Source organism: Montipora foliosa, unplaced genomic scaffold, assembly GCF_036669935.1.
Source record: "Montipora foliosa isolate CH-2021 unplaced genomic scaffold, ASM3666993v2 scaffold_401, whole genome shotgun sequence".
Lineage (NCBI taxonomy): Eukaryota > Metazoa > Cnidaria > Anthozoa > Scleractinia > Acroporidae > Montipora > Montipora foliosa.
The window spans coordinates 240,001-255,000 of NW_027179703.1; the positions used below are offsets into that span (position 1 = coordinate 240,001).

Genomic DNA, 15,000 nt, shown 5'->3' on the forward strand with positions numbered 1-15,000 from the left:
AGCCTGCACTCTAATCGAAAACCAGTACCTGGTCAAAGGTCAACTTTAAAAAAAACAGCTGACCTCGGTGAGCTCTAAGCTTGAGCCCGCGATATGGTCACGTAATACTGGTCAGCGGATACCTTGTTTTGACAGGTGTCATTTGATCAAATTGTAAACTAGCATGATACTGGTCACATTGGCATACATAGAGGGGTGGACGTACGTACGTACGGACGTTCAAGACGTTATGGCTTTAAAAACAAATTTTCATATTTTCTTAACTATGGTGCTCCGCGCGGAGCTCCGCTATTAGGTACATTTTCTGTGGAAATTTATAATTTTTTGCCCAAACTTCATCTTCTGAGTGGTCATGAATAGTGTGGAGCCCATATGATAAAATGCTTAATCTATAAGTACATACATATGAGGTCAAGATGGCTGGATATTGGCCAAGTTCTTTTTTTGCGTGTTTATGGACCGAGACGAAGTCATGGTCCATAAACACGCAAAAAAGAACGAGGCCAATATCCAGCCATCCTGACCGAACAAGCTTGTTCAATAGAGGATTTATTATATGGGATAAAACCCCCAAAAAGGTATCTTTTATCTTGCGGGACCAAAGCGAGAGATCCCAAGCGGGCAGTGTAGCTCCATTTTGCCCGCTCGGGTAGCCAATCACAGCACGAGAGTTGGTTCATCTTGCCCGCTCAAGGAGCTAATCACTGATTAATCAGAAACGCGATATTTTTTGAGTATATAATAATTGACGATATCCTCAGAAAACCGGATTAAATCATAGTTTAATATTTTGTTTCTTAAGCTCAAAGGTAAAATTTGAAAATAAAAAGAATTAGTTTTTAGGGAGAATTTAAATGTACGTAAAAATATTCAAACGGGTGCCATTGCGTTTCAGAAGTAATTTGATCCTACTATGTTAATTACCATAAATAGGCTCCTTTCATGTATAAGCATGCATAAAAGGACTCATTAACAGTAACATTGGAACTCCCCTGATTCTTTTTAAGTCACTAGACAGGAAATTCGAGACGTTAGGTCTTTGAATCACAACTTTCTAAGCTACGTACGTTCAATTATTTTGAAACCGGGCCGGAGTAGCATCAGACTATGCCTGATTAACAGCCTGGTTGTACTATGAACTGGAACTCTCGTGTATTGAATTTGGTGATGTAAAGATATAAACTTGCAAAGGGCATTAAGATATATTGTTTTGGTTTGGTGTGGCATGAAATATATTTTCGTTACAAGTTCTGTTTTTTTACCAAACCGTAGTGTGGTATTGTCATTAGTATTACCGTTAATTACCGTAGAGTCTTAAGGCGCTTTTGCACTCGGCAATTTTTCTTCCAACTTGCCTCGCAATTTTGTTGCGACAAATGTTCTCACATTACACAGCAAGTTGCTTGATGCAACGTTTCTTGCAACCTGTCTCGTTTTCGATGATCACATGAGGAACATTTTCATTGGCTGGTGCCGTAATCGTTACGACACAAGTTGCAGGAGAAATGTTAAACTACGCAATGATTTGAAAATTCGTTGCAACTTTGCGTGAAGCGTTTCGGAAAGTAGAACTGATTTCTACTTTCCGCAACCGGGAGCCACTGGGTGAAGAAAAGTTTGAGTGGCAGATTGTTACGATGTATTTTGAGAATTAGAGTGTTTCGGTAGCGGAAGCTTTTTGGAGGCCAGCGAAATAAGATAGCGGCAAAGGAGAACTGTATTGCTTTGCTCATTACTATGCTTTGCTTATTTCTAAATATTGGTTGTATCAAGCTGTTATTAAGTTAGTCATAGAACAATAATTAGTCATAATTAGTCATTAGTCATAGAACAATAATTAGTCATAATTAATCATTAGTCATAGAACAGTAATTTTAGGATTAGTCTACAATTAGTCGTTTGACGTTCTCCTTTAGCAGCATGTTTTAAATGAATGATAAATGATTAGACTGTGAGACCTTGAGCTGCTTTTGAAAACTTTATTCCTAGCTTTCGCCGATCTATGGCATTATCTATCATGCCTCACTCCAACAGTTTATTCATTTATTTCGCATTTAGAATTATTATTTAGGTATTTTCCCCTTAATTGTATACTCTATTAAAACTCTTGTGAAGTTGTCATTGTAGTATGTTGCGAGATCAAGGGAGGGGTTGGTGTTTTTATTGCTGTGTTCCCTAAGGGAATTACCTCGGCTCACGTCACATGGACTAACCCTCTTGAAATGCGAGTTTCTGATTTATACCTTTTTTATGGTCTTCGGGATCATGTAAATTTCTGGAGAAAAATTTTTTAAAAGGTTTGTAACGAAAGGGGCTTCATTAGTGGTCACTTGCCGGCTCCTACCCGTTCTGCATCAGTCTCACATGATTTCCAGAGGAGCACAAAAGGACGAAGAGGCCGGAGAATCGCGAAATACAAAGCTCGATTTCCACCGCTCTCTCGAATCTGATTTTTGTTCCTTGCAAAAACCTGGGAACGCGGGCTCCTTTTCCGAACCAGCGGCCGGTAATCCAGCCTATCAAACCACTGACTGTCCACCAACTGTCACGTAAAACGCGAAAAGCCGCGAAATTGAAACCGTTAGAATTGAGTAGAGTTGAACTTAAGAAATCGCGTGTTGATGAAAAGTGCAACAAAGACGAGGCACCAAGCTCGTTTTAAGGGCATTTTCCTTTTGTCAGAACTGGCCGGCCAAACCTGTCATTTTGCAAAGAAAATGCAACAACTTGAAGGAAAACTTACATGGACGAGTATGTATCTTCCTCGAAGTGTGCTAATTTGAAGGCGTTGTAGAGTAAATCCTCCTTCCAAATGCCCGGTCTGTCAGTCAGTTCTTTCAAAGGGAATTCAAAGCAACTGAAATCTGCCAATGGCGACGCCACATGTGATCATTATCGCCTCCGGCTTCAGTGATTAGGGAGACTACAGCTACCAGATAGTCATCTCGTTGGGCGTGAAAAGGGCGTGCCATCTTGAGGAATTAAGCTGTTATGAACGGTGCGCATGTTAGTAGAGAAAATTGAAACTCTTCGTCAGGGGTCCACTCCCTCCACACAACCTGAAATATCAAATATGGTCAATGCGCGTCTTTGTAAGGTCGTTAAGTTAAGAGTGCGCATCGCATGAAAGGCATGTGAATGATAGTAATGTCTTCCTATCGGTTTTGAGTTTGATAAATCACGCTGTTTTCGCAGGATATTTTAGTTATGATCAATTAACAAAAATTTTACTACGTCGACTCCCACGTGCTTAGTTCATATGGGCATCTACAATTCCACCCTGCGAGCAGAGCCTCCTTTTGTCTTTTTCTTTACTGAGGAGAAAATGAGGCTCTGCCCGAATCGCGTCAACTCTTTGAAGCCGCCGCAGCCCGAACTTCTGGACCAGTCAATCTTGTTTTCTCTCGGCAAACCGGTTTTTCCAGCGCGAGCGTCCGAGAACGCCAAAATCGAACAAGCTAACAGGGTGCTACAATTCCTCCTCTTAACTGAAATGGGTATTGAAAGTTAACTCATCATTATCGTCCGGCTACAACGAAAAATGCAAGGTGACATAACTCAACTAAGGTGTGGCCAACACATCACGCATGCGCACAACCATTTCACCCGGTCAATTAGCAGCCATGGACAGCTGTTTAGGCCTTGTTGGGCGTCATCAGCATGGCGTAGCTAACATATCAGGCGGGTGTTTTAGGCACCCCTTTAAGTGGCAGCTTCACATAGCCGATTCAAGACCGAGATGTCATCAGTCTCTAAATCTATGTGAACAGCTTCCGGGAATGGACACTGTTCCAAGACAGAAGGATAACAGAGAAGAAGAGACGAGATGATCTCACTTTTAGTCCGTTAGCAGTTGTTTTTGCTTGAACCTCAGTGATATCCTCCATAGAAGGTTTGGAGGGATGGGTATTAAGATCTCCAGCTATTTTTTTAGAATTCTTCTGAAAGACTGGTGTAAGTCCCACCCATGCTCTCTTCTTCAGTCAGACAGAGAGGGTCCAGGTTTCTACTCCTATAAAAGGACCAGCTCGATCAGGGTTTACAAGATTCGAAATATTAACGATTTTGGAAGAAAGAATTTTTCCCGTTTGTTGCAAACATCGCATTCCAGGCCATTTAGGTTACTAGAAACCCTGTTTTTCGCGAGTCCCTGAAACAGCTCCTAAATGACTGTAAAGCCGAGGAAACACTGCTATTTTGAGAGATGTTATTAAATTGTCTTGTGATGTGAATAATTCTAGAGAGTTGGTTGCCGAATCTTTTTCAGCGGAGACATCATCGTGATCACCGTGACGCCGTGACACTACAAAATACGATTGATTTGTATGACCTAAAGGCCCTTTTCCGGCTATTAATCGGTGCGCGGAACTTGATCGCAAGTCATGTATCTTGTACTACCAAGCGAAGTTGTATGCTACGTGCAGGGCCCCTCAAAACAAAAAGAATAGCTTGAAGACGGCTTATTCTCATTTTGCATTGCGATCGCTTCTGACTCCTCATTTTCTTTCCTTCTTATGTTACTGCGAGGAGGTAAGTGCAAGTGATAGTAAGATCACTTCCTTTGGGTTTCAAATGTCTTCCGACATGTCAGTGTTTTTCTCAATCGAATGTTATGTTGAATTTTCTTTTTAGTGGATAAGATTTTAATTCAAGTTTAAAGACCGAGTCTCGCTCGAGCTTTCTGCAAGAAGACTTCTCTCCGCCCAGCTTTTGTAGGAGTTTGGATGGTTCATATTTTCGCACGATCTTTTGAAAGCGAATCGGCAACGGAACTGAGGTAAGTGGTCTCCAGGAACGATATTCAGGAAAATCACCGCTTGTATTCAACTTGGTTTAAAAATGAGTCATCTCTAAGATAACAGAAAGAGAATTCTCAGTGGTTAAAGTAAGTTGATAAACAGTTTTATGTCCGAGCGATTATGCCGGGTCAAGAAATAGGGCGCGACAATTAATTGGCCGATCTTTGGAAGGAATAAAAACATTTCTTAAATGGCTGAAAAACTATGATTGTGTTATTGAAAAGTGAAATATTTGACTGAAACATAGTCGTTAATCTGGTTGTAAATATTGTAAACCAACAGGACATATTCCTATATGTCGCGTACCCAGTGCAGCGGACACGGGATGTTGTGCACTGGAGATCGGGAAGTGTCAACCACAGTATAGAACTCAACAGCACAAGTTGACTCAACAGCGTTTAATTTGAACACCAACTCGTCTGAATTATTGTACACATGCGGTGAAAGCTAAAAGGGGAAATTACAATGCACGAGATCAAAAAAAAAAGGGGCTAAGACTAATCACAAAAGAAACAAATTGAAAGCAAAACGAAAGCTACATATAATAGGCCGAAACTTACGTCTGATCCTGTTTAAAGGGCTAAAGAAACTCCAACGTTACGTAACTCCGAAAAAGATAAAACTGCTCTGAAACCTCCAGTGTTGCTCCGAAGATCTCCTAACTCCAACTCCACAAAAACTTAAGGGGCGTTCTCTGATAAGGGTACAATTCACGTGTACAGTTGTAAAAACGGTTAAAAAACACGGGAATGGCTAGTTATATAATTGATTCAAACTGTGAACAATTGTACATGAAGACAGGGGCGTAAAACTCGATAAATGAAACAGAACAGAAACGTATCTTATCCAAGTCAGAACAAAAGCTTAATTACGTAATCAAGTTCTCTTCGATTCAATGTTCATTGTTCATCACACTCCTCGCCCAAGGATTCTTATCCTTGCTACTCATATTGTCATGGCGTTTACTGCTAGTCTGGATCAGCTGTGTCGGTCAGGAGTAGAACCAGCTCCTTAATCGGTCTAAGGTACGTTTTCCTTTCTCCGGCTCTGACAACGCTTACTTTGACTTTCCTCACTCTGCCGTCATCGCTCCTCAGGACTTCCAACACTCGTCCCAGTGGCCAATCGTTACGGTGTTGTGATTCGTCTCGCACGAGAACGATATCTCCTACACAGAGGTCTCGCCGCGTCTCCACCCACTTCTGTCGCGGCTGTAGGTTCTGCAAGTACTCTCTCCTCCACCTGGTCCAAAATTGTTCCGCAAGGAACTGGACTCGTCTCCATCGACGGCGCGCGTAGATATCCGTCCGCACGAACTGACCTGGAGGGGGTCCGGGTGGACGTGTCTTCATAGTGAGTAACATCGCAGGGGACAGAGGCTGCGGGTCATCTGTGTCGGACGGCAGTGCTGCTATCGGTCTAGCGTTCACAATGGCTACAACTTCAGCCATCAGAGTCACCAGCAATTCGTGTGTAAGCTGGCTCTGACCTAACTCAGCGAACATAGCATCCAATACACGTCGAATTGTATTAATCTGCCTCTCCCACACACCGCCAAAATGTGATGCATGGGGAGGGTTAAACTCCCACTTGCAACCGCACTCCGTTACGAACTTCTCCACTTTCTTGTCATCTAACTCGGATGCCGCTGCGTCAAGCTCCGTCTTAGCTCCAACGAAATTTGTACCCCGGTCGCACCTGAGGAGTTTAGCGTGGCCTCGTAGTGCGAAGAACCTCCTCAATGCACAGATAAAGGCACTGGAGTCCATAGCTTCTAAGATTTCGATGTGGATGGCTCTGCTGCTCAGGCACGTGAACACTAGGCCCCAACGCTTGGCGTTTACTCCTCCTCTTCTAGTCTTACGCGTTTGCACCGCCCAGGGGCCAAAGACATCAAACCCTACGTTGGTAAAGGGAGGACAGACTTCAGTTCTATCTAGCGGGAGGTCGGCCATACGCTGTTCTAGGTGTGGTCCTCTCAGCTTCTTACAAAGGACGCAGGCTCCGATGACCTTCGTCACTACGTCATGGCCTCCAATAAGCCAGAATCCTGCTTGTCTAATTGCACCTCCGGTAATCTGTCTGCCTTGGTGGTGTACTTCATGATGATAGTGTTTAGCTATTAGCTGTGAGACATAGTGACGCTTCGATAGTATGATCGGGTGCTTCTCGTTATACTCCATCCGAGCTCTCCTTAATCTGCCTCCGACGCGGAGGATCCCGTGGCTGTCTAGAAAGAGATCGAGACGGTACAGCTGCGAGCCTTTGAGAGCCTTCTTGGCGCTACTTTGGATCTCTCTCGGTAGGTCAGGTTCTCTTCTGGTGTCGCTTAACAACCCGCTGAACGCTTCTCTCTGCGTGCAGCTGATTATGACGCGCAGGGCTTGATCCCATTCCTCCACTGTCGGGGGTCTGAGTTTGCATTGTGTATTACGCGCTTCGCTCCTGAGGTTAACACTTTCTGCTTTAACGTCTCTCCGGTGTTTGAATTCTGTGACAATGACAATTAGGTTAGCAACTGCCCGCTGCAGAGATTTTAATGAAGAGAATTTCTTGAACCTCCCTGCTCCAAGGCCTGGCTCTTCCTCCTCGTGCGTATTTACACTGGCGCTGAACACTGCTTTTCGCACTTCAGGATCGCTTGCGCCGAGCGCGAACGTTTCATCGGTTGGGAGGGTTCTCTCCGGTTTGCGTAGGAATTCCGGGCCTACCAGCCAGTTCGTCTCCATTAGCTCGCTTGAGGGAACTCCGCGCGTTGCTAGGTCTGCCGGGTTCAAATCGGTCTCCACATATCTCCACTGTTCCGGGGTAGACATGCTCCTAATCAGCTCGACTCGGTTGGCTACGTACACATAGAACCGTCGACTCTCGTTGGTAACGTAGCCGAGTACCACTTTCGAATCGGTGTAGTATATCACATCAGAAATCTTCAGATCGATTTCTTTTACAACTCTCTGGGCTGCTTGAACAGCTAAGACCGCTCCGCACAGTTCTAGACGCGGTATACTCGTCGGATTTAACGGGGCGACTCTTGCTTGGCCGTAGACGAGAGCTGTAGTCACTTCGTTTGCTTCATTGAACTGGCGAAGGTAGACTGCGGCTCCAATAGCGTCCTGGCTTGCGTCGGAAAAGGCGTGTAGCTCCGCTCTTGTCACGCTGCCGAAATCTTTAGGGCGGTAACAGCGAGGCACGGAAAGGTTCTGCAACTCTACGAGAGAGTCTCTCCAACGCGTCCACCGATTCATCATTGTGGTAGGCAGAGGGTCGTCCCAGGCCAGGGGGGTATTGTTCTCCTTTGTCCGTTTTCCCATATAGACAAGCTGCTGCAGTATTTTTCTCCCTTCGAGCATAACAGGTACTGCGAAGCCAAGCGGGTCGTACACAGAGTTGACGATGGACAATACTCCTCTCCTTGTGAATGGCTTTTCCGGCAAGGATACCTTAAAGGTGAAGGCGTCTGTCTCCAGGTCCCAGAATACCCCGAGTGAGCGTTGAGCTGGCAAGCTGTCGTGGCGTAAATCCAGGTCACGCACGTCCTTTGCTCGGTCTTCGGCCGGGAAGGCTTTCATGACTTCCACAGAGTTAGAAACCACTTTGTGAAGTCGAAGGTTAGCTGTGGCTAGGGTAGCTTGTGCACTCTTAACCAGGTCTGTCACTCCTTGAATAGATGAGAGCGAGGTCAAACCATCATCGACGTAAAAGTTACGGCAAATGAACTCTTTGGCCTCCTCGCCGTACTCCTCCTCGCCGTCAATGGCTGTTCTGCGTAGGCCGTAGGTAGCGACTGCGGGACTAGGTCCATTGCCAAATAGGTGTACATTCATCCGATATTCTATGATGGGCTTTGACGGATCGTTACTCTCGAACCATAGGAAACGAAGGAAGTCTCTATGTGATGGGTCAACGTAGAATGAATGAAACATTTGCTCGACGTCGCACATCACTGCTATATTCTCCTTGCGAAAGCGCATGAGGACTCCAATAAGGTTGTTCATCAGGTCAGGGCCCGATAAAAGTACTTTGTTCAATGAAATTCCACCAAACTCGCAACTGGAATCGAATACGACGCGAATGGTGCGCTTTGTATTGTGATAAGTCGCAAAATGCGGTAAGTACCAGGAACGGCCGGGAGGAGACGGGACTTCTTTACTTGGGATAGCTGAGGCGTGGCCTTTGTCGATTATTTTTCCCATAAACTCCAGATAGTCCGATTTCATTTCAGGTTTCCTGGCAAATGTCTTGAGAAGCCCTTGTAGGCGCTGCATTGCTTGATCTCGATTGTTTGGCATAGTCTGGTGCTCGTTACGGAACGGTAGGGGCATCTCCCAGTTTCCCTTTGCGTTCTTGTGTATACCCCTATCCAGTATCTCTAGAAACTTGCGGTCCTCGCGGGAGAGACCAGGCTCGTTGTCATCTCGTGTCTTCCTAAATATGTCGTCAGTGGCACGCTGCAAGAGGGGGTCTGTAACCTTGATCTGGTTGGGGCAAGGTACTAGCTCGTAAATTCTGCTTCCGGTGTTAGGTTCTTTCTCCATAACAGTGGACAGGCTGGTGAGGCGAGTGAGGACGTGTGCGGGACCACTGGCGAAGTCAAGGCACATCTGACCACTGATGGTCCAGCCGAGGGCCAGTCGCTGGGCCCAGGGGGCTCCTTTCGGGCCATTTCTGAACTCCCTGACTTTTAAAAGCTCTGGTGCGTCTCGGCCAAGTAGGAGGTGAATCTTAGCTGTCTCGTTTATGGGAGGTATCTCGTGCGCTATGGCCTTTAGGTGTGGGAAACTCCTCGCCATGTCTGGGGTGGGGATTTCGCTTTTGTCTTGTGGGATGGTATCGCACTCGGTGAGGGTCGGCGCGGCGAACTCTGCTCCGCTAAGTGAACGTACTGTAATGCCTGCCACCCTTCGACCATACTTCTCCTCTTTCTCGCCGCTGCACGTGGACAAGAAGTATTTTTCTAAGGGTCCGTCCGCTCCAAGGTCGTCGGCTAGTTCACTAGTGACGAGGGAACTGTTGCTCTGCTCATCAACGATAGCATAGACGCGCTTAGCGAGGTGTGGGTTACGCCGGCTATAGACGTCCACGAGCAGAGTTTTGCTGCAGGACACGCCTCCTGTAGGTCCACAGAGTACGGTACATTTCGGGTTGACTGCTTCATTCTCCAGTTTAGAAGCTTGCCGCTTCTCCTTATGCAGTACGGCGCTGTGACGCTTGTCTCCGCAGATAGCGCACTGTACTGGGGTGTTACACCGGCTCGCGACGTGGTAAGGGCTGAAACAGCGGAAGCATAGGTGGGCGTCTTTAATCCACTCCGTACGTTCTTCCAGGGGTTTCGCTGTGAACGCTTTACACTCCTGCAGATCGTGTCCGTCCCTTTCGTGATACGGGCAATGTTTAGTCTTATTTTCTCTTTTTTCAGGGGCCTCCCTCCTATCCTCTCCGGCGCCGTCCTTTCCAGCTGCGGGCCGAGTCTCTGTTTTTAGAGTTTTCTTTTCTTTGCGTGGTTTAGGTGTTGAAACCTGGGTGGGGCTGGCTGCTTGACCGGCCAGAACGTTTGGATCGTTCTTTATCTTTGATTGCTCCTGGACTATTTTAGAAAATCTGGAGAAGGGGGGATACGCTCCGCCGTTGCTGTTCGAGTAACAAGCTATTTCTTTCTCCCATTTGGCGCGGATAAACCGTGGCAACTTCTCGGTTATTGGTTGCATGGCGTTAGGATAGTTGAGGCACGCAAGTCCGGGAAGATAAGTCACTTGACTTTCGATATCCGCGCAAAGATCTGCGAACAGCTGCAGATTATCGTGTTCTCGCTCACCAAAGGTCGCCGCGTCTCGTAATCGCTCCAACAATGTATTACTAATTACGGCGACGCTCCCGAAACGCCTTTCTAGTTCGTCCCACAACTCCTTTAGTAACGCAACGGGGTCGCGCATTTGCCGCTTCCGGTAGTTATCAACTAGGCGTTGTGGCCTTCCGCTAGTAAAGCTTCTTAAATAGTTTATCTCCTGAGTTGGGGATACATCAGCGTCTAACAGCATAGCTTTGAATGCGCCTTTCCAGGGATGGAAGAGGGTAGGGTCCCCAGAGAATATGTCAGGCTGGCATTTTGGGAGATTTTGTCTCGCTAGGCCGGCAACTATCTGTTGATTTGCGACTGTAAGCGAATCTATCAGCTGACTTCCGGTGATATCTTTCAAAGGGGTCGAGGATATAAGTGGTTGCCGATTGAAAATGGTATTTTGTGGCACTACACAATCCTCATCTGTGGGTTGCTGCCGAGGCAGATCTGGGTTTTGGACGCGAAGTTCAGGGAGGAGATCTGTTTTCTCTGATTTTCTTTCTTCGGGGGTGGGGCGCAATGGGAGCATTATTTGTTTTGGCGTGCTTAACGGCTCGTGATTTCGCTCGGAACGTGATACTTTTCCTGTGGTTAGGGGGTTGGAATGTACCCACTGGGTAGTCCTCTCCTCTGCTTTGATTTTTGGAACTTCTAACTCTGGTAATTTGAAATCTTTTTCAAGTTCTTCTTCTAGAAGAGCCTCCTCGAAAACTTTAAGTTTAGCGTTCGCCATCGCGGCTTTTTTGTCTGCTCCCAGAATCGCGATCTCCCTTTCGAATTGCGCTATCTCCTGTTGTCGAATTTTCTGCGCTTCTGCTTCGCGTGTCCTGCGTTCAAGTTCTTTTTGCGCTATTAGCCGCGTGTACTGAGCTTCTTCTCTTGCCGCTTTAGCTTCGGCTAGCGCTTGCAATCTAGCGGTAGTGCTGCTAGTTTTGGAGGCTGACGAATCGCGCGAGGAAAGACGAGAACACACAGATCTTGTCTCCAACAATTTGTTGGATTGTCTAGTAATTCTATTCTTTAGGCTGTCTAAAAGTAGGAGGGGTCGGTTAAGGGTCTCGTTCTCTTCACTAAGTTGAGCCTCTTCTAAGTAATCGCCGCGTGAATCTTGCTCGTACAGGCCAATTAACTCCTGCAACAATCTTCCAAACTCCTCCGAGGCGAGCGTAAGGTCACGCGCTATAGTATGAATACGGCTGTCATCACTTAGCCCTTCTACTGATTGCATAACACTAAGGAGCTTTTTACGCGACTTAAGGATTTGCCTCCGTTTAAGTTCTACCGCGCTTTGTAGAGCCTTTTGTGTGGGTTTCCTCTCTCTTTTGCTCCTGGCTCCGCTCTCCTTCGCTCCTTCTACGTTCAGCCATTCTTTTCCTGGGCTCGTCATTCTCGATGGCTCCGGGTTTAAAGTATGATACCGCTTACCTCCATTCGTTGATTTTATCCTCAGACCTTTCACTGTCGCGTACCCAGTGCAGCGGACACGGGATGTTGTGCACTGGAGATCGGGAAGTGTCAACCACAGTATAGAACTCAACAGCACAAGTTGACTCAACAGCGTTTAATTTGAACACCAACTCGTCTGAATTATTGTACACATGCGGTGAAAGCTAAAAGGGGAAATTACAATGCACGAGATCAAAAAAAAAAGGGGCTAAGACTAATCACAAAAGAAACAAATTGAAAGCAAAACGAAAGCTACATATAATAGGCCGAAACTTACGTCTGATCCTGTTTAAAGGGCTAAAGAAACTCCAACGTTACGTAACTCCGAAAAAGATAAAACTGCTCTGAAACCTCCAGTGTTGCTCCGAAGATCTCCTAACTCCAACTCCACAAAAACTTAAGGGGCGTTCTCTGATAAGGGTACAATTCACGTGTACAGTTGTAAAAACGGTTAAAAAACACGGGAATGGCTAGTTATATAATTGATTCAAACTGTGAACAATTGTACATGAAGACAGGGGCGTAAAACTCGATAAATGAAACAGAACAGAAAGGTATCTTATCCAAGTCAGAACAAAAGCTTAATTACGTAATCAAGTTCTCTTCGATTCAATGTTCATTGTTCATCACACTATAGACAAAATTCCCTGCGACATATTCCCTTCAACTTCTCTTGGCCGAGTTTCCTGGTCTGTGTCTTCGTCACTCGATAATTTTCCCCAATACTGTCTACGTATACAACGCAAGATTAGGGGAAACTGGCCGCAGAAAAAAAGAGACTAATCTTAGCTTATGCGTGAGGGAAAAAGAAAATTTACCCTTGTTTCTGCTGCATCCTTAAAGTTTGTTGTTATTTTGAGCAAGAGATGATACAACGTGGACTTGATTATTTTGAGTGAACATGCCTTTAATAACCTTTAATGTGCTAGTTTGGTGAAATCCTCTGTTAAGCTTGATAAAAAGTGAAAAACAAATTCAGCTAAAGTTACAGTGAAACATGCGAGTTCTTGGAAATATGAAATAGCACGGCAAAAGTCAAATGTATTTGGGCAAAGCTTTAAGGGTCACTGTCTTGCTAAATTTACTGTTTTTATTTCAAAACTTGGTAAAAATGTAAATTAGTACTTTAGTTCACACGTACAACATTCCTGACAACCCACTGACGAGATATGAAATATACTTAGGCTCTGTTTACAAGCAGGTATGGTAACCCTACTGCTAGCGTTACCCTAGCAGGAGGGTCAAAGGTAGCCCGGGTTTTTAAGCAAAATTTCACAGCTAGGGTTACCCAACCACCCGCGACAACTTTGTTTGCTTGGTAACCGCCAGCATCGCAAACACAATGGAAACCGCAAAAAAGTTGTCCCGGGTGGGCGTTAACCCCAGCTGCCTTGTAAGCACGTTGATGAAACTAGGTAACTGGTAACTAGGCTCGATTTCCAGCCGTATTGTGAGTGCAGTTGTCCTCCTCCCAACTACGGCTGGATCACTCGTCCGTAGAGCTTGTCCGTGACGTCACATCCGCTTTTTATGCAAATTAAATTGTCGCACATGAGCAGCGCGGGAAAAAAATGGCGGAGGTTGTGACTCCGAAAAAATCTGTTCGGTCCTCTTTCTCTTCACGTCAAAACTGTGATGTATGTGGTACTTTTCTGGATGACCCAAGAAAGAGGGTAAAACCGATTAAAGACCTTGCTTTAAAGCTGCAGGAAATCGTTGCTAGCGAGAACCTGGACCCGGAATAGGTTAACTTTGATTGTATTGATATGGAAACTTGAGGCCCAAAATATATTTTGTCGTGTATAAATCTTCACAGTAACAAACGACAATAAAAACATTCAAATCAATGAGCCTTTTATTTTCAACCAGCAAACGTGACAAAACAATTACTTTTAAATGTGTAACATTGTGGCAAGCAATCAGAACTTGCCCTTGATGAAACCCACATTTAAAATCCAGTGTTTTCTGAATTGGAGATTAATTTTCAAAGCGGACGTTGGAATCAGCTACGACAGATATTTCATAACAAATAAAGGCTTACCAGTGTTGGATACAGTGGGCTTCATCAATGGCAATCAGACAAGCCTTTCGCTATAAGTAGCATTTGTCAACATTGCTCACCATCGGCTACTTTCCAAAAACGACTCCAGAGACCCAAATACGACCTGAAATAAACCGGCCTCAACTCCTTTTTTGATATCTTCGTCATTCTGCTCCTCGCCAATAAATGCCGCTTTTATACCGATTGAGGTGAGGAACCTGACTTGGTCCTGCATGAGTGAGTTTAACGGAGATATGACCAAAGCACAACTAGAATGGACTGGCTTCCGCAGCTCATCGACGATGAGCGGAAAAGACTGAAAACTCAAGGATTTCCCTGAGCCCGTAGGCTGTAACACCAGAACATCTTTGCCTTGAAACAAATTAATAATGGCTTCCAGTTGTGTTTCTCTAAATTTCTCGATATGAAATCCCTCCAACACCCACTTTACAGAAGAAGAAAACTCAGGGGCACTAATATCCACCATGTTGGATAGACGAGTTACAAAATTGACAAAATTGACCAATCACAGGGAAGCCTGCTCGATTTGAGCAGGCTTGGCTGTGATCGGTCAAAAAATACAATGTGTAGGCCAGTGATCCAGCCGTGGTGTGGGGCGAGGATCGCGGGCTCTCAAAACGGCTGGAAATCGAGCCTATAGGGTAACCCTCTTGCTACGGTAACCCTGGCACTAGGGTTACCCTCCCTCCTTGTAAACAGGGCCTTAAAAGGAGTTCTCCATCCATGCATTCAAATAATTAACAATGATTCCATGAGCCCGCGTTGGCGCCGAGTTAGGTATTACTAATCTCGTATCCAACAACGGCGAATGGAATAATTGTTTTATTAAATTTTCAACCTTTGGTTATTCAAGTTTA

General features: G+C 45.3%; 3 protein-coding genes across 4 annotated transcripts in view; 1 reads left to right on the forward strand and 2 right to left on the reverse strand.

Moving 5' to 3' along the window:
* Nucleotides 1-4,368: 4,368 nt before the first annotated feature.
* Nucleotides 4,369-15,000, forward strand: part of LOC137988005 (uncharacterized) — a 32,040-nt gene continuing 21,408 nt past the window's right edge. For both annotated transcript variants that reach the window (XM_068834072.1, XM_068834073.1), the window contains exons 1-2: nt 4,369-4,530; nt 4,633-4,777. The gene's annotated coding sequence lies outside the window, so the exon portion shown is untranslated. The remainder of the gene's footprint in view (nt 4,531-4,632; nt 4,778-15,000) is intronic.
* LOC137987996 (uncharacterized) lies at nt 5,768-8,992 on the reverse strand. Its single transcript, XM_068834063.1, has one exon. The coding sequence runs from the start codon at nt 8,990-8,992 to the stop codon at nt 5,768-5,770; it is 3,225 nt and encodes a 1,074-aa protein (XP_068690164.1).
* On the reverse strand, nt 12,057-14,609 carry LOC137987998 (ATP-dependent DNA helicase Q1-like). Its single transcript, XM_068834064.1, has 2 exons — nt 14,244-14,609; nt 12,057-12,245 (listed from the first exon to the last, which is right to left on the reverse strand). Exons 1-2 carry the CDS (start codon nt 14,607-14,609, stop codon nt 12,057-12,059), a joined length of 555 nt encoding a protein of 184 aa, XP_068690165.1.

What these genes read in the sequence shown, in the direction of transcription:
- LOC137987998 (XM_068834064.1), bottom strand. Translation starts at nt 14,609, where the DNA reads ATGGTGGATATTAGTGCCCCTGAGTTTTCTTCTTCTGTAAAGTGGGTG. An exon ending in AGGCCGGTTTATTTCAGGTC is followed by an intron (nt 12,246 to 14,243) that starts GTATTTGGGTCT and finishes TTCCCCTTTTAG; the next exon opens with CTTTCACCGCATGTGTACAA.
- LOC137987996 (XM_068834063.1), bottom strand. Translation starts at nt 8,992, where the DNA reads ATGGGAAAAATAATCGACAAAGGCCACGCCTCAGCTATCCCAAGTAAA.